Below are 23,074 nucleotides of genomic sequence, written 5' to 3' on the forward strand. Positions count from 1 at the left end.
ATTGGATATTAAACAAAAACATATATTTAAGTAACTTTTCAAACTAGCATTTTGAAATTACTAGGAAAACTAAACATTTTTCTCTTTCCTTGCAGGAAAACCAAATTGTTTTAAAATATTCATATAAGGGCTAATCTCACAGTTTGACAATAAGTGATTGACCTGTCATGCTTAGATTTGGTAAAACAGTAGAGAAAAAATCAGTTTTGTAAATTATGCTCATGAAATTACACTGCACAGTGTCACATTTACAATGAGCAGCATGCAAATCTAAACACAATTTGGATATTGACAAATAACTGGGGAATTGAAGAAAAGTGTTGCAAGATTATACAAAAATTCTTAGTCATTAAACCGTAGGATTATATTACTTGATAAATAAATTTAGAAATCAGGAAATTATTTCCTCCTTAACTTAGAAAACTGAACTCTTTAATAATGATTATGTTTAGTAGAGCCTATTTCATACAATTGGTATTAGAGACAGTGCTGGTATCTGTGCCTTAGGCTAGCCTTGTTGTAGTGATTATTTTATATAAAATGTTTATTTAAGGAGCATAATTTGATTCATTATATAGCTAACTATGAATAAGATACCATTCTATATCCAGGATTCTCATATAAGCAGACTCGATCAAGACTGCTCTCACTTTACGATAATTACTGAATACTGCTTTCTTACTGTTTTTCTTATCACAGAATCTTAGTTTGGAAAGGAATCTTAGAAATCATCTAGCATAGCATTTTCTAAAATTTATTGTGTAAAAAACTTGTCCTATAGGCTGTTAATGAGTACCCTGCTGGAGGTAAAACAAACAAAAACTTTGCAAAGTCAGTTTTAGAAATGCTGGGTTAACATACCAAAAGGATTTCTTTATTGCAGGGCATCTTGATGCCTTAATATGTCAATACGCCTGTCGTTCTCCCAGGAAGAGGAAAATGTAGAGTATGTAGCACCTCCCAAAGTCATTTGATCACTGAATCCTTGTTTTGTGAAACACTGTAGGACTAGTGTTCCACAGAACCCACTTTGAGAAACACTTATCTAGCTGTCTGTTACCTACTACCATGGGCCCTTGAAGACCTCGATGAGGAATCTTTCCCCTAGGCCTCCATAAACATGAGCAAGCTTCTGCTTATGAGCCTCCTGGACAAGCAGCTCAATTACCTCAAAAGTCTTATTTGATGGACAGTTCTAATCATTAGGCTCTTTCTTCATTTATGGAAGTGAAATCTACTCTCCTCTAATTTCTATCTTTGGTTTTTGTAGGCTCCTATTGATCAGTGCAGAATTGGGCTCTTTGCTGTTCTATGTGGCAGGCCTTCAACTATTTAAACAACACTGATGATAAAGCAGTGGCTGAGAGTACGGCTGTGGAGTTAGGCTTCCTGAGTCCCAAACCCCAGCACTCCCACTTATCGGTTGTGCAGCATTGGGCATTCATTTCACCTATGTTTGCCTCAGTTTCCTCATCTGTGAAACAAGGATTATAATAGAATTCACTGCATATGGTTGTCATGCAGGTTTAATGTACCTTACATGAAAGTCCTTAGAACAGTGCCTGGCACGTACGGAGTAAGAACTCAATAAACATTAGCCCTTAAGCTGCCCTTTCCTTTATCTTCTTTTCTTCTAGTTATTTTTAGATGTGGATTCAGTTTCTCAGGGTGAGAACCTTAAATTTAGGTATTGTGGGTGTAAGAGTCATACCACTCCCGAAAGGGGTATGTATTGCTTGACATGAGAGTGAGTCACAAAAATTCTCTATTCCCTTAGCCTTTGCTGTAGGATTTCAGTTACATCTGCCATAAGCTTTTGACACATCTTTTCCAACATTCAACCTCTGCTTGCCCAAGCTGGTGTCCCAGGGATGCTAGCCAGACTGGCTCAGGCTGCTTGAGTGTCTCACTTTAATCCTTTGCACAACCCATGCCTCGTTAACTCCCACCTGGATCCTGGAGGCAGCAATCAGTGAGGCTGCCCCTGCCTCTCAGGTTTCTGCCTACTTCTCAGGCCTCCTATGGTCCAACTGCCCCTGCACCAGAGACTTGTCTCTTTGAATACTGGAAGTGCTAGCATTCATTGGTCCTTAGTTGAAGAAGCATTTATTGAACACCTACTATGCACTAGCTCTGGCGACTGTCAGCTAAATATTCTCATTTCCTGCAGCATCTTCTCAGGTAGGTAATCAGTTGAAGGCTAGAAATGTACCTTTTCCATTCTCTATCCTCATTGCTATTCTTCTAGAAAAAAATACTCATGTAGACATGGCTTGACCAAGACAGCCTTCATATTCTCCTCAGCTTGACGAAATTTCATATGGGCTTCTTCCTAACCTAGGCTCCTGACTGAAGTATTTACTTTAGCAAACTTGTCATTATAAATCCTTTGAATCTGCCCCTTTGAAATGTAAATCTTTTTAAAAGCTTCTTGCCAGTTTTAGAACTCAGGACTGTCTGTCTTTCCCTAGGACCTGGGAAACCTCTCTTTGAAAGGTAAGCATCAAGGAACAGAAAGCCTGCGTCCCAGCTCCTCTGGGAGGGGAGGTGCCTAACTTAGGAGGGTGGCTTGCTCCAAGTGGTAGAACTACCTCCTGTTGTGAAGATAGGAGAAAGTTTACTTTTCCTTTAGGCAAGGCCAGTCAGCAAACATAGATGGTCTATGACTCTCTACCCCACTCCAGCTCTTAAAATCTCTCCAGCCCTTATTTTTGGCAGCTGCGTATCTAGACTTGGTCTATGCTCTCTCCTCTATTGTTGATAATGTCTCAGAATAAAATCTATGTCTATCTTCTTATCTTTCCAGTGCAGTTTTTTATTTAACAGACTGCACATATAAGTTAATCGAGTTGTTCTGATGAATAGTCTGCTTTTCCAGTCTAGACATAAACTTTTTTCTGGAATCAAAGGCCTGCTGAGTCTGATCTAGCCCATGCTTTATGGCTGGTTTGCTTTCCCAGGCTTTGGCTGGCCACTTTGAATGTCTGCTGTGAGAGGCTGATGAGGTAACAATCAGTATAGATACCATCTCTGCTGTCCCCTCCACAGGTCTGGGCCACCTGGAAGCAAACCTGGTGGTTAGTTGTTTGGGATGCTCCCATTTCTGATGCTCGTTTGGTGGAGACCAAAATCATTTATTTCAGCTAACTTCCTTGGCAAGCAGGAGCTCAGGCTGGGCAGAATGCTATAAGTAAAATGAGCCCTGAACAGACTCCTCACAGTCCTAAAGGAGTTGTTACATGAGGGACATGGCTGTGGAGGGAAGAGTTTGTATTCATGACTGGCTGCTCTTACCTGCATCAGTGAGAAGAAATGGTTCATCGTTATTCCCATGGAATCCTGCAACCAGCTCTCATTTATGATATCCAGACGCTCCTGCTCGGCCTCTTCCTTCTGGGCATCACAAATGTCCCACAGGCGGTCTCGTAAATCCTGAACGGAAAGAAACATTGCTGTTACGCTTCTGATTGATGGCTCAAATTACCTCAGTGTAATAAAACTAAAATCCTTGGCCTGTCCTAAAAATGACTCTAAAGAAAATTTTGACCTAATGTGCTCATGGATTTTATTCCTTCATTCAACAAATATTTATCTGCTTCTACTCTATGTCAGGCCTCGCTTTCTAAGACTAGCTCACCACATTGTAAGCCTGTGTCTACCACAAATCCACTGCAGTTCCTTTATTCGTGGGTGTCTGTTTGATATATTCCAATCCTTCCTCAAAAAATTTGTTTGGTTGAAAAAGTCCTTTCAGGGAATTTCTGAGGAAATGGTGTCTTGCTCGTGGAAGACTCATGCAGCTGTATTTAATGCAAGGGCACAGGCCTATTAATTAATCACGAGTGGAACATGTCATTCACCAAGAAATGCTATCAGAGCCTAATGGGATTGTCCAAAAATAAATTTGTACTAAAAAGCTAGCAGTAAAAAAATCTTTTAAAGATCCCAGCTCTGACATGTACCAGATTCTGAGCAACAATAGTGCTGATAATTTTCATAAAAATAACAATAGTTACCAAATACTAAGGCCTTCATATATGTGTTGGAATATAAGTCACCATACTTATATTGACACATTTAATGCTTCACAACAACCTTAGGTACTATTATTATCTTCACTTTGTAGATGAGGAAACTGAGTCGCAGAGAGGTTATCTTCTTAATGTCATACAATGAGTAAGTGCTGGAGCCAGGACACGAGCCTGTGGTCTTGAGTAACATGTACCACTATATTAGCTCTTGTTACTTTATCTGTAGAATGGGGATAACATTACTCACCTTTTAGCTGTGTTATATAGAATAAATTAGCTTATGTATGTAAAGTATTTAGCATAGTATTTAGCACAGAATAATTCCTTAATTAGTGAAAACTATTATTATAATCTGATTCATAGTGATAAAATATTTATGGTTTGATAAAATATCTCACTAATGACATATATACAGTCCAATAAAACTTGACATTTTTCACAATAATACTAATTTGTTGAACATGTACAATGTGTTGGGCACTGTGTTAAGTACTTTACATCGGTTACCTTACTAATCCCCACACTAAGCAGGAGGTAAGTTTCTGATGAGAAAATTGATGCTTAGAGAGGTTAAGTCACTTGCTTAGGTGTCAAGTGTGGTGGAGCCAAGAATTTGAACACAAGGAGTTTGATTCTAGGGCTTGGATTTTACTTATGTGATACTGTGTTTGAGGAACACTTGGCATTTTGGTTTGCTACCTTATGGGGGCTGCACATGAAATGAAAATATCACAGTCTTTTATTTTTTACGAGGAAGATTGGCCCTGAGCTAACATCTGCTGCCAGTCTTCCTCTTTTTGCTTGTGGAAGATTGTTGCTGAGCTAACATCTGTGCTAATATTCCTCTATTTTATGTGGGATGCTGCCACAGCATGGCTTGATGAGCAGCGCTAGGTCCACGCTGGGATCTGAACCTGCAACCCTGGGCTCTGAAGCTGAGTGCACAAACTTCAACACCACGCCACCAAGCTGGCCCCTCAGTAATTTTTTTGCCCACGGAAATAATTAAGGATGTCATAAGTATTTAACTGGATGAAATTTTCTGTATAATTCTCTACAATAAAAAATTTGTGCTCAACAAATATTTGTTAATGAAATGGTGACTAAAAACAGAAATTTGTTAAATAAATTAGGATATAGTTCATTAGTGGAATATCTTTTAGACATAAAAATGATGAATTTTTATTGAGAAAGAAAACATGTTCTACTGTTGAAAAAGAATGTTAGAAAACAATCTATACATTGCAATCACATCTTTTTGCAAAAATAATTGCCCCAAGGTAGTAACAATGGTTAACTATTGGCAATGGGATTATGAATTTGTTATTTTAAATTTTTCTTTTTATTATCTAGTTGTCTACAATAAACATGTGGTATATTTGGAATTTAAAAAAATCCCACATTAGATATTTTTAATTTAAAAACCTTCTCCTTCTACCAACAATCACCTGACTGATATGGGGAAGAAGAAGTATATAGAAGGGCTGGCATTATAAGTAAGTAGGAAAGAGGTAGAAAAGGCAGATATGTTTTAGGATTTACATAGCTATTAATTAGTATTTGAGGAATGTCTAAGAAGAGGTAAAATATTTCAGTTTTACCAGGACATTCGTTGATTCAATACCTCTTGGGTCAAATCCTCCAGCAGCCGCTCATCCAAGTCACCCTAATGCCTTCACTTAATCTCAGTAGCTTCCCAATTGGTTTCCCAGGCGGTCTCCTTGCTGCTGCTCCACTATAGACTCTTTTACAACCAAAAGCCAAGGTTTCAACTCTTGTTCAGATCAACACCAATATCCTAATAATGACCTCCAAGGCCTTAGCTAATCTGGTCCCTATGATCTCTCTGACCTCATCACCAACCACTCAGCCACGTTCACTCTGCTGCAGCCACACCAGCCTCCTGGTTGTCCTTCAACCACACCAACCATCCTCCCCTTTCAGTGCCCTTACCTTTGCTTTTCACTGTGCCTGATATACTCTTTCCCCAAATAGCTACACGGCTCACTCAATTACTTCTGTCCTGAATTTGCTCAAATGTCACCGTCTCACTTCTCAGTGGGCCTTTCCACAACCACCATATACAAAATGGTACATCAATGTTCCTTTTCCCCTTGCTCTGTTTTCTTGTTCTCCACATAGCTCTTATTGCCAATGACATATCACTATACGTTTACTTGTTTATTTCTTATTCTCTGTCTTCTGGCCACCAGAACGTATACATCATAGGGTCATAGATTTTTTTGTTCACTGTGGAATCCCCAGCCCCTTAAACAATACTAAGACCATGGCAGATGCTCAATAAATATTTATAGAGTAGATGAATGGGCCATGGGGTAGAGACTGGCATTGTTTTTGTTATACAAATAAATATTGAGATTATAATCAGACTTGACTATTAGTAGTCTATACTTAAGTGGCAAGGGAAAGAATTCCTCTGACAGGATAAGGGGCTCTGCAAATTTACACAGAAAAGATGAAGGGTAAGAGATTGAAATCAGGCTTCTTGTACACTGGAGGGCTTTAGAAAGCATCAGGGTAATAAACTCCATTTATTAATTTATGAAAATCTGCCTGACTACGAAGTGCCAGGCATTGTGCTTGTTGGAGAGGCAAAGATGTATAAGATTTGGTACCTTCCCTCCAGGGATCTATACCATAGAAGCAACTCTTTAGGTTTTCCATGCCGTTCTCTCCTTCTCCATCTCCCTGACATCAACCAATCATATACCTGCCTTCAAAATAGACATGTACATAATACCAGTCAAGGACACAGTTACATGGCTCAACAAAGGGGTTAACAGCTGCACAACAGATGCCAAGAATGCTCTTGTACTGCTGGCCTTGGATTCCCTTTCTGGAAGCATTGGCCACCACATTCTCATTCTGAACTCAGAGTGCAGAAGAGCCTTTGCTCTTGAGAGTTGGCAGGCAAGTGTCCAAACCATTTTCCTCCTCATCCTCACACCTCAAGAAAGTAAGAAGGGAATGAATTAGGATTTTGCAGTGTAAGATCTGAGAGTGTGGAGGCCCTGGCCCAGCAGGTCACAGATTCCCTTACATTCAGTCTTTGGTGTAGCTCAGCCTTTGTTTCCTCATCATCCCACAGGTCATCAGGAAGAGAGTTGAAATCAGTCTGCCATTGAGATACAAAATTTTGCTTGTGATCTGGACGCCTTAGAAACTGCTGGAAACCTGTTCTGTAAGACATTAAGAGAATGAGATGGAGCTTACATGTCATACCTATGAACTATAAGATTCTAACTTAGGAAACTTTACTTACCTAATGTCATATAAGTAGGCAAGCACAGTATGCCGGTCTTCTCGTAGATGCCTGAGTACTTTTTTGATGGAGTCTATGTAGGAACTTTCTATTAGTTCCCAGTAAGGTACTAAAAATGAAGGTATTTCCTGTTAAATGGTAAAGCATAAAAATTATTATTTCAAAGTGAAAATTCTTCCAAATAATTGAGTCAAAAGAGCAACACTAAGCAAGGAGATCAAGCAGCAACTGCAACTACATAAAGCGTTCTCTGTGAAATTTCTTGCTTCTCCTTTCTCTTCTTCCTCAGGTAATTCCTATTCCAAATAATTCTTCATGTCTCAACTCAGACATAATTTCTTCCAGAAATCCTTCCGTGATCCAACAAGTCTATAAGATCACTCTCTGAAGCTCTGAAGTTGTACCTTACCACCCCGGACTTCTCCCATTATAGGATCAATGACATTAATTGTAACTGCTTATTTATTTGTATATATCCACCTTGAGAATGTCAGTATCATAAAGCTAGGAACAATAGTTGTCTTGTTCACCACTATACAGTTTTTCCTATAATTACCATAGTGTCTCAGACATAGTAGGTGCTCAAGAAATATTTATTGAATGAATGAATTGAATTGTCACAGATGGCACATTTTGCCTAAGTTAGGACATGTCTAGTATGGACAACACCTACAGTTCATGTCAGGGTGATAATGAGTTATTTCTTTGAATTTTCCCAAGAGTTTTATCTTGGCTGTGTGTATCATGAAAATTAGAAAGTTTCTTTTATCTTTAATGATGCAAATAAACAATCAAAAACAAGAAATAATCAAAATGAAATAAAATTGAAGATACATATTATATTCAACATAAACTTGCCATACCAATTATTCCCTTATTGACTGTGCATTTCTTTACTCAGGGAATCACACATGAGGACCTCAGAGGTCATCTAGGCTAACTTCCTCTTCAACCGAGAAATGCCAAATACTAGAGATAGATTATCAGTCTCTCTGTGGACCTCACCAATGGATTAAGCATGAAATTTCAAGGCAGCCCCCTCCAGTGCCACACAACTCAAATTCTTCCTGTGTTGAGTAGAAATTTGCCTTCTTGTAGTTTCCACTTATCAGCCCTAGCTGTGCTCTTTGGAGGACGACAGGCTACATTCATACAGTCTTCCCTATGACAGCCTGTCAAGTATTTGAAGACTTGAGTGAGGAGAAGTAGGCAGGGATTGAGGATGAAACCTGCTTGTTTTTGTATTCCCAGCATCTAGCATAGATTTGCACGTAACAGGTGCTCAACAAATGTTAACACGGATGTAGGTAGACTCACCTGAACCCAATTTTATCATCAGTTAAATTTTTAAGAGACTGGATGGCTCCATCTAGTTCTAACAGCCCACAACTCTATGTCCAACCATACTTCAAGTATTCATTTATCCAAATTAAACATTTGCAGTTCCTTTAATGCTCCTCTGATATTATTTTAACATTTTTTTCTTACCTAGTTGCCCCTTCTAGTTTCTAGTTTTTCATGATCTCTCTTAAAGGATATGTTATCCAGAATGATGCTAAAGACCATTTTAAATAAACTCACTGCTAAACTTCCCTCCTGGTTGACTTCAATCCATTACTTAATTCTCTGTGCTTAGAGAGTTACCACCTACGAATAGACCTAAGTGAATTAATAACCTGTTCACAGCTCTCATTTATCTATAAGAACTTCATGAGAAATCGTCAAATACTGTTTTTAACTCAAGATATACTGTGTTTATGACTCTTCCCTGATGCACCTACCCAAATGCTATCAAGGAAAAGGAAGGGGCCAGTTTAGCAGGACTTAGTCTTAGTGAACCTGTGTGGGCTCTGGGTGATTACTTTTCTATTTCATAAGTGCTCGCAGGTCATGTGTTTAATAATTTTCTCTCAATTTTGTCAGGGATTAATGTACAGGTTATTGGTCTGTATATTCCTAAATCCCATCTAACTTTCATTAAATATTTTAGCATATGCCTACATCTGGTCTTCTAGAATCGCCTCTGTGATTTCTATGAGTTATTGATAATGTCATACCTGTAGGTTCTTCCAGTCTCTGGGATGTAATTTTTCTGAGTTGGGGACTTGAACTTAGTGATGTGGCTAGATCTTCAGATCTATGCTTTCCAGTTAAATAGTCTTCTCTTCATTAGAGAAGACTGAACATAATAGGAAATTGGTAGCCAAAGCAAATATTCTCCAAATCTTCAGAAGTTGGAAAGCAAATACCTCTCACTCCAACTGCCTCCTTTGTTCTCTCTGCACCTTCCCCTGTGGCTGGAAGAAGGGGAAGAACCAGGCTCTCCAACTTGGCTGCTGTCTCCTCCTGGGAGAGTCAGGTATGAAAGCAATCTCTCTCTCTCCCTTTCCTTCCACATGCCTATTGAGGTAAGGTAGATCTGGGTCCTAGGAAGGCCTGGAACTAGTGTTACCCGATAAAGAATAGGATACTCAATAAAATTTGTTGATTATCTGAAATTCAAATTTAACTGGGCATCTGTCTTTCTTCTTCCTTGGCAGGCAAGCACTGCAACTCTGTGTGAGAAATTTAGAGTGGGAAAAGGACTAGAATGGATCCCATGGCCTGCTTTGTTTCTAGGCCCAAGGCTACTTCTATTTGTAGCAAAATGTGTTTTCTACATGGTTTTGCTTAGGTAACTAGACGTCTGTGCTGCCTATCTACCCATTGCCCCTCCAGACCAGTTTCTTAGCCTTCATTCTCCACCCGGCTCAGTGCTCTGGAAGACTAACTTATGAGAACTGCTTTAGGAAACTCCCTTGCCCTTTACCTCCTGGGCAAGAGATGAGAGCAGGAACTTGAGGTCTGGTTATGTATTTCCCTGCTTTTTTCTGCTGGGTCGCTGTGCGTGCCTGCATCCTTCTGCTGAAGGCCACAGCTCTAGTCAGATGGCCCTCTTCATGCAGAGGTCCTCGTGAGGTCCAAGCCTCTGCTCCCTTTCCTCACCTTCTCAGGCCTAGTGGCCATAATAGCTCCCAGCTATCTCTCGTTTTCAGGGTAATAATCTAATCCTTGTAGGTTTCCTTATTTAACGGCTATATCCTTTATTCAACTCCCCTCAAATTATCACCTGTTTTCTGCCAGAATCCTGACTACTAGAAGATCTACATGGGAGCTGGTGCCGTATCTCAGTGTTAATGTTTATTTTTTTACTCCTGCTCTCTATTTCCCTCTTGTCCTCTATGAATTATTTTTCTCAAGGGCTTCAAGGTTTGGAGTTAAGGATTGGATTTCAATATTTATGCCATATTTTGCCCCTGCCAAATAATAGAATTTTAATTTTATCTCCTTCCAGACAACCACTTCTATATCCTGCTTCTAAGACAGTTTTTGAATATCTTTATTTTTAAAAGTAGCTTCTGTTTGGCTGAGTGATATCAATTACACAAATTCATAGTTATATCATTTAATGTTCTCATCTTCAAATATTTTCCGTTCTAATTTCCCCATCAATGCTACTTAATGAATTCGTTAGAGCCCTATCAAGAATCTATTACATACTCTGCACTGTGTTTGATTCTGTATTGAATACAGTGAATTATTCCACGTTTTCCTACCCTCCCCCAAAGAGTCCATCATCTAATTGGGGAGATAAGACATTTCCCTAGGAAAGCCCAAAAATGACAGCAACACCACAAATCACTACAATTCATGATTGGGTCTCAAATGCCGGGCACAGATGGTCAGTGCCAAGAGTTAGCAAGGTAAGAAATCACTGAGGACCGCAGTGAAGGAAGACAGGGATGGAGTCTTTCAAAAAGCTCTTGTCGTTTTAAAAAGCTTTAAAGGAAAAACCTTTCTGTGTGATTCTCCTAAGATGACTTATCAATTAGAGCAAACAGATTTGTGTAGGTGGCAATTGTGCTTTGTGGTTGTCAGAGAACAGAGTGCTGAATGGAGCTTCCAGGGCTTACCTGAGCATCTCCTGCCTTACATCTCCTGCCTTACACTAACGCACCCATTTAAAGTTCTCAGGCCAGAGAGCTATCTGTTCTTTCATTAGTTTAGTTGGCTTCAAAAAATTTTTTCTATTTCTAAAAAATTAGAGGTTAAACTTCCTTTGGAGGCGTTATGATGAGGGCATGAGAAAATGGATGGAGGGCTATAATTTGCTGGATATGTGTTCTGGGGAAGTCATTCTTCCAGGAAAGTGCATCTCTGCTTGTACTGGGGAGAAAATTAGTCCTCACAGAACCCATTGGTGGCCTTCATTTCAGCACTCCACAGCAGTTCAAAGCATGACTCAGAAATGCGAGTGAGTAGAGAATGGATGAGATGTGGTTCAATGAGCAGTCTCAAAAAATCATCTTGGTTTTTTAACGAGTATATTCATTACTAGCTATGAAAGTCCCTCTGGATGGTGCAAAAAAATGGTGTGACTGTTACTATAAATAGGAGAAACAATAAATTCTACCAGCTTGAATCTAAACTGCCATACCTCAGCAATTGGTTCATCCACATAGACCCATTCTTCTGATCCGGGCTTAGGTGGTGGCGGACCTACTGGAGTAGGTGACGTATTTGTAGACTCAGCAGGTGATTTCTTTACTGGTACTTTCCCTCCTGCAGATTTTCCTTTAGAACCTTCAACGTGATATCAAATCATTCCATTACAAGTAAATGAAAGAGACCAGATTCTGGTGGATGAATAAATCTGTGATTTCTGTGGACTCCAGGCAATTCACTAACTACTTCTTAAGCAACTTCGGGCAGCCTCATCAAATCAAAAATGAAAAACTTCATTATCCACAGCCCTCTGAATTAACCAATAATGCCAACAACAGTGTTGTTGTTTGTTTGTTTGTTTTAAAAAAAAGCAATCCAACTTCTCTTATCTCATTGGCTATGAAAAGCAACTTGATATTTTATTATTATCTCTGTCCTTGCTTCCACAAGAAACATGTGGTTCTATAAAGTGTAGACTCTAGAGCAAAGTATATTTCATTTACTATTGCAAAAACTAGTAAATTAAACTCCAGCCTGAAGGAGGGAGAGGGTAGCTATAACACGAGTGATGCTATTGCTTTTCCTGGAAGCCCAGGGGCAGAGCAGGGAGGAAGGAGGTTATTTTAAGAGTCTGCCAGAGTCAGTGAGGAATGTTGGGGAGGATAAGAAGAGGTATTGTAGCTCCTGAATATTCTCACATTCCCTGCACGAGACACAGGGTTTCTGAGTAGGAAACCGTATTTCTTGCTACTGTTATGGAGTATGGATGCAGGCAATTGCTGCGTCATAAGCCTAGCTGAATTAAGGCATAAAAGTGAGAGAGAGAGGAAGGAAGAGAAGAAGCAAGAAAAATAGAAGGATGAGGATGAGAAAGAGGTCTAATTTTTAGTTCAAAATTCAGAAAGGGCACACGCTTCACTTTCCGAGATAGCATCAAGAAGCGGGAATCTAGACAAGCCTCACTCTGATGGACTGACAGACCTTGTGACTGACCAAAGTACCTTAACTCAGAAAGTATTAATATTTCCTTAAAAATCAAGGTTATTATAGTTTAGAAATTCATTCAGTTTAAATTCCACTTACCTTCAGATCAATTATTGAATTTTAGATGCAGTTTGTAGATGCCTACAGAACTGGGAGCACTTTCTTTCCCAAAAATGTATTTTTTTAATGAATATTCTTTAATGATAATGCCGTTTAGAAAAGTAAATATATCTTCCACGTTTATGTTAGTTTAAAATATATGGATTATAAGTAGAGGGGAAATTGTCAATTATGTCTTGTGGGGAGTTTATGTGACTTCTACTTATACATTTAAAAACAGTATCTATTATCCACAGGTCTTAAGTTGTATCTAGATTTTTAAAATTTAGAACAATTTAAGGAAATCTTTGTTCAGGCAATAACCAAAAAATGTTCCTTACTTGATATATTTTTCTATATGGTGATTTTTCATTCTTTGACATGAATCTCTAGTGCAACAAAAGTGATAACACTATGACCATTTTAAGATGAATTTCTCTAAGAAGAATTCCTAAAAGGAAGAACTTGGTAATTATAAATGTGAGACTGGAATGAGTTTCTTTTTCTTCTTTTCTTAAATATCATGATCACTCAGTGAAAATCAAGAGAGTCAGGGAATATATTTGGACCATTGTTTGATTCTATTTAACTTTTATCTAATTTTTAACAATGAAAGTGCTAAGAGGCAAAAGATTTGAATGAATAAAAATGTATCTATGTCATAGTGAATGAAAACAGATGTCACTTTTGCACAAAAATCTATCAACATCTTAAATACAATGGAGGGCTTTCCTTTTTAAGTACCTCCCATCCAACCATATGAAAGCTTCAGTTTCTAATAAGATATTTGCTTTTGCTTGACAGTTGGATCACTGAGTCCTCAGTGTAGCCATTCTTCATGCATAAAAGGTTTAGAGAGTAATCCATGCTTAGCGTAAAGGTAGATTTTAGCTTTTTTATTTTCGGTTATAAGAACCTAATGGTAACACATAGAAGCCCATTAAACAAGAACAAGTACAAATAATCATAAGGAAAAAAGAAAAATGCAATTTTAGGACACATGATTTATTTAATCATGTTATCTGTAAAGAAATGGTCAAAGTTGAAATGATAGAGCAACAGCTTTGAGCAAAGAAAATAACATAGTAGGAGCTCAGTAAAGGTAAGAGTAAGGTTCATCAATTGCTGAGAGGACATTAAGAAAACTAGAACACTTTCAAATTAAGTTGACACAACTCAGAGAGATGAGAGGATTGTAGGAAGGAGGAAAAGATATGGAAAGTCTGATTTATTGTTTTTTTTAAAGAAAGGCATTATTATTACCTTTCGGTCTCCAAATATTTCCTAGTAGGATCTGATTTAATTAACAGCTTCACTAGGTAGAAGCCAAAAGACTGGTTAACAGTGATGGCTTCCTTATTGTCTTGGGGTTGGCCACGTTCAGCAAAAAAACAACTCTTTGTTGTTAAGAAATAGTGCTGATGGCTGCCTAGGCCGCAAACACTGGCAAGCAAAGTAGACACTCAGGATGTCTAGGATGAGATGAAAGCTTTAGCTCTGAAGCAACATGGCCAGGAAGAGAAGTGAGTCAGTGTTAGGTAGGGAGCCAGAGATGGAACAGGAACCAGCTTATTCTCTAAATCACTATTGAGAAGCTATTTTGGAAAAGCTTGAGGAGGGAGTTTTCTCTCCTTAGTGTCCTAGAATTCATGTTGTTACTCTGTGTGGAGCTGAAGATATGGAATGTGAACAACTATAAAGTGATGAGGACTGGTTATCTGGGATCACTTATGGGTCCTAATTTAATTATACTTATCAGTAATAAGTGATGGGAACTCCCTACGCCAACTACGGAAAGGAATCTCCTTTCTGTTCATAGTCTTTGATAACTTGGTCTGGTGCCAATAATATCCTGTATTCACTTAGTCTCATTTACTCTTGAGTCAGACTTTGTTCTGTCTACTTTTTTGTATATTTACTTATTCCTTACAATAGCTACATGAGAAATTACTTTTATTAACCCATTTTATAGATGAGGGAACTGAGGCATTCTAAGGTAAAGTTACTTGCCTTAGATCATTCATATGGTAAATATCAGAGCTGGGATTTCAGTCTAGGCAGGCTGGCTCCAGAGACTGCGCTTTTGACTGTCACACTTCATTGCTTTTTAGTGTCTGTTTATGTTGCTCATATTCAGCAATGTTCATTAGATTGATATGTAGAGATCTGCAAGCTTTAGAGCAGTTCTTACAATACTATTGATTTGACTCATAAATTGATTTTAAGATTGTTTTCTACTTACATTGCATGCAAACAATTTTCCTACTTCCGGTAAAATTTTTTTAAAACTACAGGCTGAGAAATAGATTCATTAAAAAACTTATACTTGAGTATAAAAAAATTATTTAATTCACTTAAACTATGGTGACAGTATTAAGGCAAAATTCGGGGAAGTTATGAGCAATTTGGTGTTGTGAGTTAATATGGGCATGTAGATGACATTCTCCAAAGACGGAAGAGGCTCTAATTTTCCCTTCTCATAGTTTAACTGTTTCTAACACAACACTACTTTATTTATTTTGACTCTCAATTTCCTCATCTTTGAAGTGGGAAATGATCATTTCTACTTCAAAAGAGGTTATTAGAATTAGTGAGATTATATATATACACAAATTATCTTGTATAGTGCCTGGCACACAGTGAGCACTCCATAAGAGGTAGTTTGTTATTATGATTATGAATTATATTATAAAAAGAGATTGTTGTTGAATTTTTCTATCTGAACCACAATCACAAATTAACCATAAACCTTCAGAGGTGTGGCATAAACCTTCAGATGAAACCCAATGTATTTTGCATTTGCTAGAAAATCTATTAAGGGCTTGTACATGGTTCCACATACTGTCCTTTGTTTAAGGTGATAAAAATATATTTTAGAAATTCATCCTAGAAAAGCTTAGATTTTTGTTTTTTTCTTGTACAATTGGTATATCTCCTCTGTCTGGAAATGTGAATGAAGCAACCCATTATGCTTCCTTCTTTGCCTTGTTTGTTTGGTTCTTCTGAGTTGAATGAGCCACCACAATAAGCATGGTGTCCTTGAGTTGGGCATACCACCTCCCTCATTTCAGGGCTTGGCTTTTTATTTCTATTTCAACAGCACTTTTATATACATTTTTTGAAAAAACTGTAATGCAACTTAAACATTTTGGAGAAGGGGGTACATTATAAATAATACCTTAGAAATAACTGAGCGTTTCTGATATTCCAGTGGTTAAGGCCTGGGGCTCTAGTATAGTAGTTCTCCAACTTCAGTGATCATCAGAATTCCTGAGAGGGCTTTTTAAAACACAAATTGCTTTGCACCTCCAGGAGTTTCAGATTCAGTAGGTTGGGGGTGGGGCCGAGTATTTGTATTTCTAACAAGTTCCCAGGTGATGTGGATGCTCCTGGTCTGGGGACCATTCTCTAAGAGCCACTGCTCTAGGGGCTAAAGGCATCTAGGTATTTCAATTTCATTTCACTTTTATCTTTTTTCTCTGTTCTTCCATGTCCTTTAAATTAGATGTCATTAATGTTTATAACATTGACTTTACATTTATTGCTAAGTAGTCTGGTAGCACCTACAACCACAAGTCAAATCAGAAGCCAAGCACTCGAACAGTACTGATACTAATACATGGCAGGCCAGAGGAACTAAAGATGGCATTATTTCCAAAGGTTTGTTCTACAGAACTCTAGTCCCAATGAATATTCCTCCAAGAGAGAAGAAATTTCTCCAAAATGTTTTCAGTTATTACATACTGTATCTCTCACTCCCTTAAAGATGCACATTAAAATATTTAAAAATCTCGTAATTAAAAACATTTTAATTTGGCAAAACTCAGCATTTTAGATTTAGTTGATTATGGAAAACTGTCTTCCCTTAGCCCCTAATTAACACCTCCTAAGTAAGGCCAGAGGGTGTAAAAGCCATTGTTATACGAAAGAATGAAATGGGACAATGGTAAATGGGTTGAAGAAAATAAAACATGCTTTAAGAACAACATAAGTACAATTGCAAATGGCATTTCAATGTCAAGATTTGGTGGGGGGTAAGGGTAGGGATTGATCTAATAGAAGAAATAGGAATGAATCAAAGATGTTAATATAAGTATGGGAGATATAAGTTTGTAGAAAGGAGAAAGGAAATGGTTCCTCAAACGCTAAAAGATGCTTTAAATATAATTGATATAAAATGGCCTGTGAGATAAACAGATAATCAATCGTAGTGTTCACCCTTAATGGTGTTAATTTCAAATACTAAAAATTAAAATCATGTAACTTTCTCTTAATGAAGGAAATCCTGTTATAAATGCCAAAAAAGCAGTATTTATATGTAACAGAAAGATTTCTAAATCTTGACTGAGTTCACCTATTTCAAATACTAAGCACAAAAGAATATCAGTAAAATAAAAGCAAAAAATGTTTGGAAGTGGTTGGTGCTGTTTAAATTGAGCTAACTGCATGACTCCAGTGTATATATTTAACTGGTTGAACTTGTATTTGCTTATTGTTTGCTTAGAGTCTATATACTTTTAATTAAGGATGCTCTTAGAGCATGTACATTATTATATCTAATTGATGATTTGGTACCGAGTATACATAGGTGTATTTAGTTCCTATTTTTGAGGATTCTATGATGATCCTCCATTTACTTTTGTAGATCACAATGAGAAAGCAAGGGATGATAAAGCAATGTGAAAATTCTTCTTTTGTTAGTAAACAGGTGAGAGGTGAGCATAAATTATATGTTAACTCACCAAATGGCTGTAATTATATAAGCCTATCACATCATATAATTAGAGAAGGGTGAGAATCACAGTTATGTGTCTTAAATGCCAAAACAGGGGCCGGCCCGGTGGCGCAGCGGTTAAGTTCGCACGTTCCGCTTCTCGGCGGCCCGGGGTTCGCTGGTTCGGACCCCAGGTGCGGACATGGCACTGCTTGGCAGCCATGCTGTGGTAGGCGTCCCACGTATAAACTAGAGGAAGATGGGCACGGATGTTAGCTCAGAGCCAGGCTTCCTCAGCAAAAAGAGGAGGACTGGCAGTAGTTAGCTGAGGGCTAATCTTCCTCCAAAAAAAAAAAAAAAAACACAAAATGCCAACAAATATCTTTTTTTTTTTTTTTTGATGAGGGAGATTGGCCCTGAGTGAATGTCTGTTGCCAATCTTCCTCTTTTTGCTTGAGGAAAATTGTTGCTGAGCTAACATCTGTGCCAATCTTCCTCTGTTTTTTGTATGTGAGACATTGCCACATCATGGCTTGATGAGTGGTGTGTAGGTCTGCACCCAGGATCTGAACCTGTGAACTCCAGGCAGCTGAAGCGGAGAGCGTAAATTTAACCACTATGCCATGGAGCTGGCCCCAAAATAAATCTTTTTTAGCACATCATTTTGTGAACACTGCACACTTGTGGGTTGCAAATGCATTGGCAATTTAATGAAAAGCTAAACAAAAGCACACCCTTCATGGCAGCCCATTTGAATGTATCCTGGAAAAGCCAACTGTATGTATCCATAACTGCATTTCAATCTTTAATGAATTGGTTGCTATAGCAGCTTCTACATAAATCTAACTAAAATGCTTTTCAGAGCCTAGGATTTTCTTCTACCAACTATCAGTTACCTTAAAAATTATATCCCCCTTATTTCACAGAAACGGTTAAAATAGAATAAAACCCATAAGTGAAATTAGGGTCAGGAAAAATACAACCTAAAGAAGGTGATCAAAACCAGGAGAGGGATTAGAAGGCAGATATTAAGACCTAGGTCCTTGCACAGATACTAAATCTGAGCCACGATTTGGATCTGAACTTCTGGACATCCAAAACAGAAAAGGAAATGTTATCACTTAGAGGTGTTAATTATCTAACCACTCAAAGGAAGGACTGGTTTCCTGTTCTTTGATTCTGAACGAAAGTTCTCACCTAGGATTTCATATAGAGACCACTGAACGATGTAGTGGGCATATTATCCCTTCACAAAATATAATATTGGGTTACTATTGGTATAATGAAAGCTTTACCTCCACTTCTATGTTATGTTGTGGAGGAAGCTGAGAATATTATACCAACATGCTTATTCCTTGAAAGCAATTCCATCGGAGGCCCAAGAAAATATGGTTTCATATGCAGCTTTCTGATGGCATAGCACCCAATGATAACACCTACAATATCTATGATGAGTGGATATTCTATACATTAGACATTCTCTAAATTATTCCCCGCAAGCATCACTTTTCTCAGCAGGACCTTTGTTAAGTGCCAGGCTGCATTAAGATTAAGGTTATATTCTTTGGCAAGGGCCTATGGTCTACAAATGCCTGAGAAAAGTATTCAATGCACACTACTAAACAAATCTCGCTATTTTTACTGAGACACTTATAAAATGCAGAATTATATTGAATCATATCCATCTTTATCTGCTGTACCTTTTCTTTTGAGTGAAGCTTCACCTTTCTTCCCTTTTCCTTCCTGAGAAGATTCTTGCTTACCATGCAGGGATTCTAGACAAAATTCAACACATAAGTATCATTGATGATTTTCTTCAATAGCCTGGGCTATGCGATTTGTAAGCAATCAAATGTTATTTCTCACAGATAAACAGTTACATTCGTAAACTGCATAAAATGACTCAGGTCTTCATTGTGAGTTAAAATTTACCTGAAGACAGACTATGGATTGAAACTTCTCGAATGAAAGCCCTGATGGCACTATTCTCTTTTGTCACACTGAGAATTTTAGTCCTGAATTTAATATCAACATTTGGTAGCGGATTTGATTGTGAGCTCTTTAACGCAACATAGCTGCAGAGTTTTAAAAGTTAGTCACAAGTCCCTTTGAAGCATATCAAAATTTGGATGTACTTCAACTGAATGATCCTTATGCAATAATACAATGGGATCTGTAATAAGAATGACACCAAAACACCTTGAAGAAGAGTTACTAACCACATCTTTTTGATATGGTATATCCTTGAACTTCTCTTGACTCCACACTTGCGAGCCCTGTGACTTCTACATTTCCACTTCGCACTGACTATAACTTGTAATGCAAAGGCTGTTTTGGGTATATTTTCCTTGGAGTCCTTGAATTTAGTTCAGATATGTATTGGAAGGGGAAAATGGGAAACTGATGATCTAGAGATCAATAAGATGACCCAAATAATAAATTAGTCCCTTGAAAAAATTCACTACATTCCACATGATGCACCAAACAGGTTCAATCATTTTCTTCCCTTTTCCCTGGACTACAGTTTTCTTTTTCATTGGAAGGATGGACACATAGGGCAATTTAAATGCCTGTTTGACCTATTCTTTATATTTAGAAGTGATAGTTATAAGAATGTGTGAATACATAATACATATCACTTACATTTAAACATCTCAGATCCAACAACCAGGGTTCCGTAGAGATAAGACAAGTGAAAGACAAAAGATTAACCTGGAAACTTTGTTAACTTCTATAAAAGGATTTGTAACATCCAAATTCTTGACCATTAAACTAATAAATAAATAAATAAATAAATAAGAAACAAACATTTAAATTAGCTGCTTTTTTAGAAATAAGCTTTAAAAACAAAGTCCAGATAAGCTCCTAGTTCCTTTAATAACAATACTCTGGGTAACCAACTACTTAACCAGCTCTAAACTTTAGCACAGACAACAGGGAAAAGAAAGTAAAAACAGAGATACTTAAGATATTGAATTTATAAAGTATTGTAGGGAAGTCTAATTTATGCTGGGGGCAGTATGTACTCTGTCCATTATATTTTAATCAGTTCCAAAATATATTCTGAAATCTCAAAAAATATTCGTAAATAACAGCATGGATAGTACTACTGTATTTTGTCCCCCTGAGAAATTTAGTTTTAAATTAAATTCTGACATTTGGTAGTGGATTTGATAATAAATCCTCTAAGGGCACATAACAGTGAAGTTTTTCAAATTTAATCCCAAGAGCATTTGAAGCAGATATAAAATGCAGAATCATATACAATGTAGAACGATATTTGGACAAAATGACTGTTAGTACTCAGTGTACTATGAGTCCTATGCCTCCTCCTTTACCCAATTTCCAGGCTGATTTTTTTTTTGGTAAATTACTCCTCTTTTTTTTTCATCTCCACTTCTAAAGAAGATTGTAATTGGATATTTGAGTTGGGCATTTTCAGAAGCCTCAGTCCTTCAGTTCTGAAAATGTTATCTTTTGAAAAAAATTGTAAATTATTAATATAAAAACGAATAAACCTGCTGGAACCTCCCTCTCTAAATTGCTTAGCCAAGCTTCCCTGAGCTGTAAGGGCCTCCTGCCTGCTCTTTGCCCCATCAATGCCCACAAGCACTGGGATCTCCTTCCAATAATGCATTGCTGTTGGAAGGCAGTAATTAGGCCTCTGGAGATTAACCCTTCTAGACATTTTAAAGATCAGGCACTAGCCCTGCCCTTGGTGGAAAAAAGAGACAGATACCATAACTCTTTGAAGCAACAATAGCTTTATTATTCCTCCAACACACAGTATTCAGGAATACAATTTTAAATTTGCAAGCAAACTTTCAGAAACTTAAAGACTGAACTGTGTTATAAGCAGAAACACTAAAGATTGGTTTCAGGGAATGGGTCAAATATATAGACACTCCTGACTGTGAGCAGGCGGAGGCAGAGGAAGGAGAAGGGAGAGCCATGGCCAGAGGTTAAAGGCCTCTATTGGATAGCTCCAGGCTCCCGTGAGCCACTGTGAAAACTGTCTGCCCCAGTTCTAAATGGTATTTTAAAGATTTCCATTTTTTCCTCCAGACCTCTGTATTGGTTTTTTAAATTCCTAATAAGGTAGTGGGAAAAGGGCATGTATTTAATTCATGGCTTTGTGCATTACTGTTCATATGAAAAAAAAATTTTCTTAGAATTGGTATAGTTAGCCTTTAGTTAAGCTCCATTTTATTGGAATACAATGGTCGTTAATAGATCATGATATATGTTACTAAAGTCTTCAAATTTGTTTGTTTAATATAAATAAATTTAACTAAAAATATTCAGACCTATCTCAAATCTCCATAAATCAGAAAGATTATGGAATTTAGAAATGTAACCATGACACAATATTAAGAATAGCTAGGTGGACACGTGTACTGCACAGCCAGCCACTTATAAAGCTAAAACCAGAAACTAGAGCCACATTTGTTTCATGTACACAGCACCAAACTGGTACTGACATTCTACCAATATCATGCATTTCAACAACTGAACACTTTACTTTTGTCATTATATTCATTGTCTACCACTAAATGACCCTTAGTGGTTAAGGATCTAGAAAGAACTTAAGCTAAAAATATTCTCTACATAAACTCTTTATACATCTATACATTACATATTATAAAATATGTTTACTGAGATGTCAGGTGCTTGTTTCTATCCTTTGATAATCACACAGCACTGACGATGAACAGTTGCATATAAATTCTAGTCTCTAATGAATGCTGTTGATTTGTTCCCTTATTCTCATGGACAATTGGCTATGCTAATTCTCATTTTCTTAAGATATTCTCACTCTTTACGTAAACCTAACTCTACAGTTCAGCATATATAGATGTCTGTCCTCTTGATCTGCCCTAAGTTCCTTCTGCTTATTCTCTGTGCCTTTCCTCTTCTCATCTCTGGCCTTATTCTAATCAGTAGATCTGAGTGTGAGGACTCCACTTCCCTCCTATGCAGTAAAGCACCTGGGCTTTGTGACAACCATGCTATTAGCTACTCAGGGCTTTTCCACTTCCATCTGAGCATATAGCCTTGTTTCGTATGATTAAAGTGGCTGAGAAACTGAATGTAGATAAATGGACTAGTACCATAATTCATAATTCTCTTCTAAGTGAAAATAAGAAACTGGCAAACAGGATTATAAATCACTCTGTCAATCACCTGATGGTGGTTTTCCTTTTGCCAGAGTTTTTGAACGCTCTTGCTGAGGGTGGATTTCCTTCTCTCTTTCTGGTTCAGGAGGAGGAGGGGGAGGAGCAGCAGGAGAAGAAGGCTCAGTCAGGGAAACTTCTTTTTTCTCAGCTTCCTTTTCTTCTAACTTCTTTTTAACTTCAAAAGGATAAGAAAGGACTTTTATTAGGGACTCCAACACCTACTGTTTCACTTAAACTAAGATCAACCTAAAAAATATAAACTGCCCTTATTGATTTAAGGCTAAACTCATGTTTTAGGGCT

General features: G+C 37.6%; 1 protein-coding gene across 14 annotated transcripts in view; it reads right to left on the reverse strand.

Moving 5' to 3' along the window:
• The window catches only part of SPEF2 (sperm flagellar 2), a 177,533-nt gene that overhangs the window by 59,566 nt on the left and 94,893 nt on the right, over positions 1-23,074 (reverse strand). For all 14 annotated transcript variants that reach the window (XR_011506509.1, XR_011506510.1, XM_014831226.3 and 11 more), the window contains 6 exons: positions 22,781-22,948; positions 19,297-19,371; positions 11,792-11,937; positions 7,315-7,442; positions 7,093-7,231; positions 3,295-3,432 (listed from right to left, as the gene is read on the reverse strand). Coding sequence is in view for 12 of the 14 variants with exons in the window: in XM_014831226.3 (XP_014686712.3) it covers positions 3,295-3,432; positions 7,093-7,231; positions 7,315-7,442; positions 11,792-11,937; positions 19,297-19,371; positions 22,781-22,948 (794 nt within the window). In the remaining 2 variants the exon portion in view is untranslated. The remainder of the gene's footprint in view (positions 1-3,294; positions 3,433-7,092; positions 7,232-7,314; positions 7,443-11,791; positions 11,938-19,296; positions 19,372-22,780; positions 22,949-23,074) is intronic.

The sequence above is a fragment of the Equus asinus genome, chromosome 10, assembly GCF_041296235.1.
Source record: "Equus asinus isolate D_3611 breed Donkey chromosome 10, EquAss-T2T_v2, whole genome shotgun sequence".
Taxonomy (NCBI): Eukaryota; Metazoa; Chordata; class Mammalia; order Perissodactyla; family Equidae; genus Equus; species Equus asinus.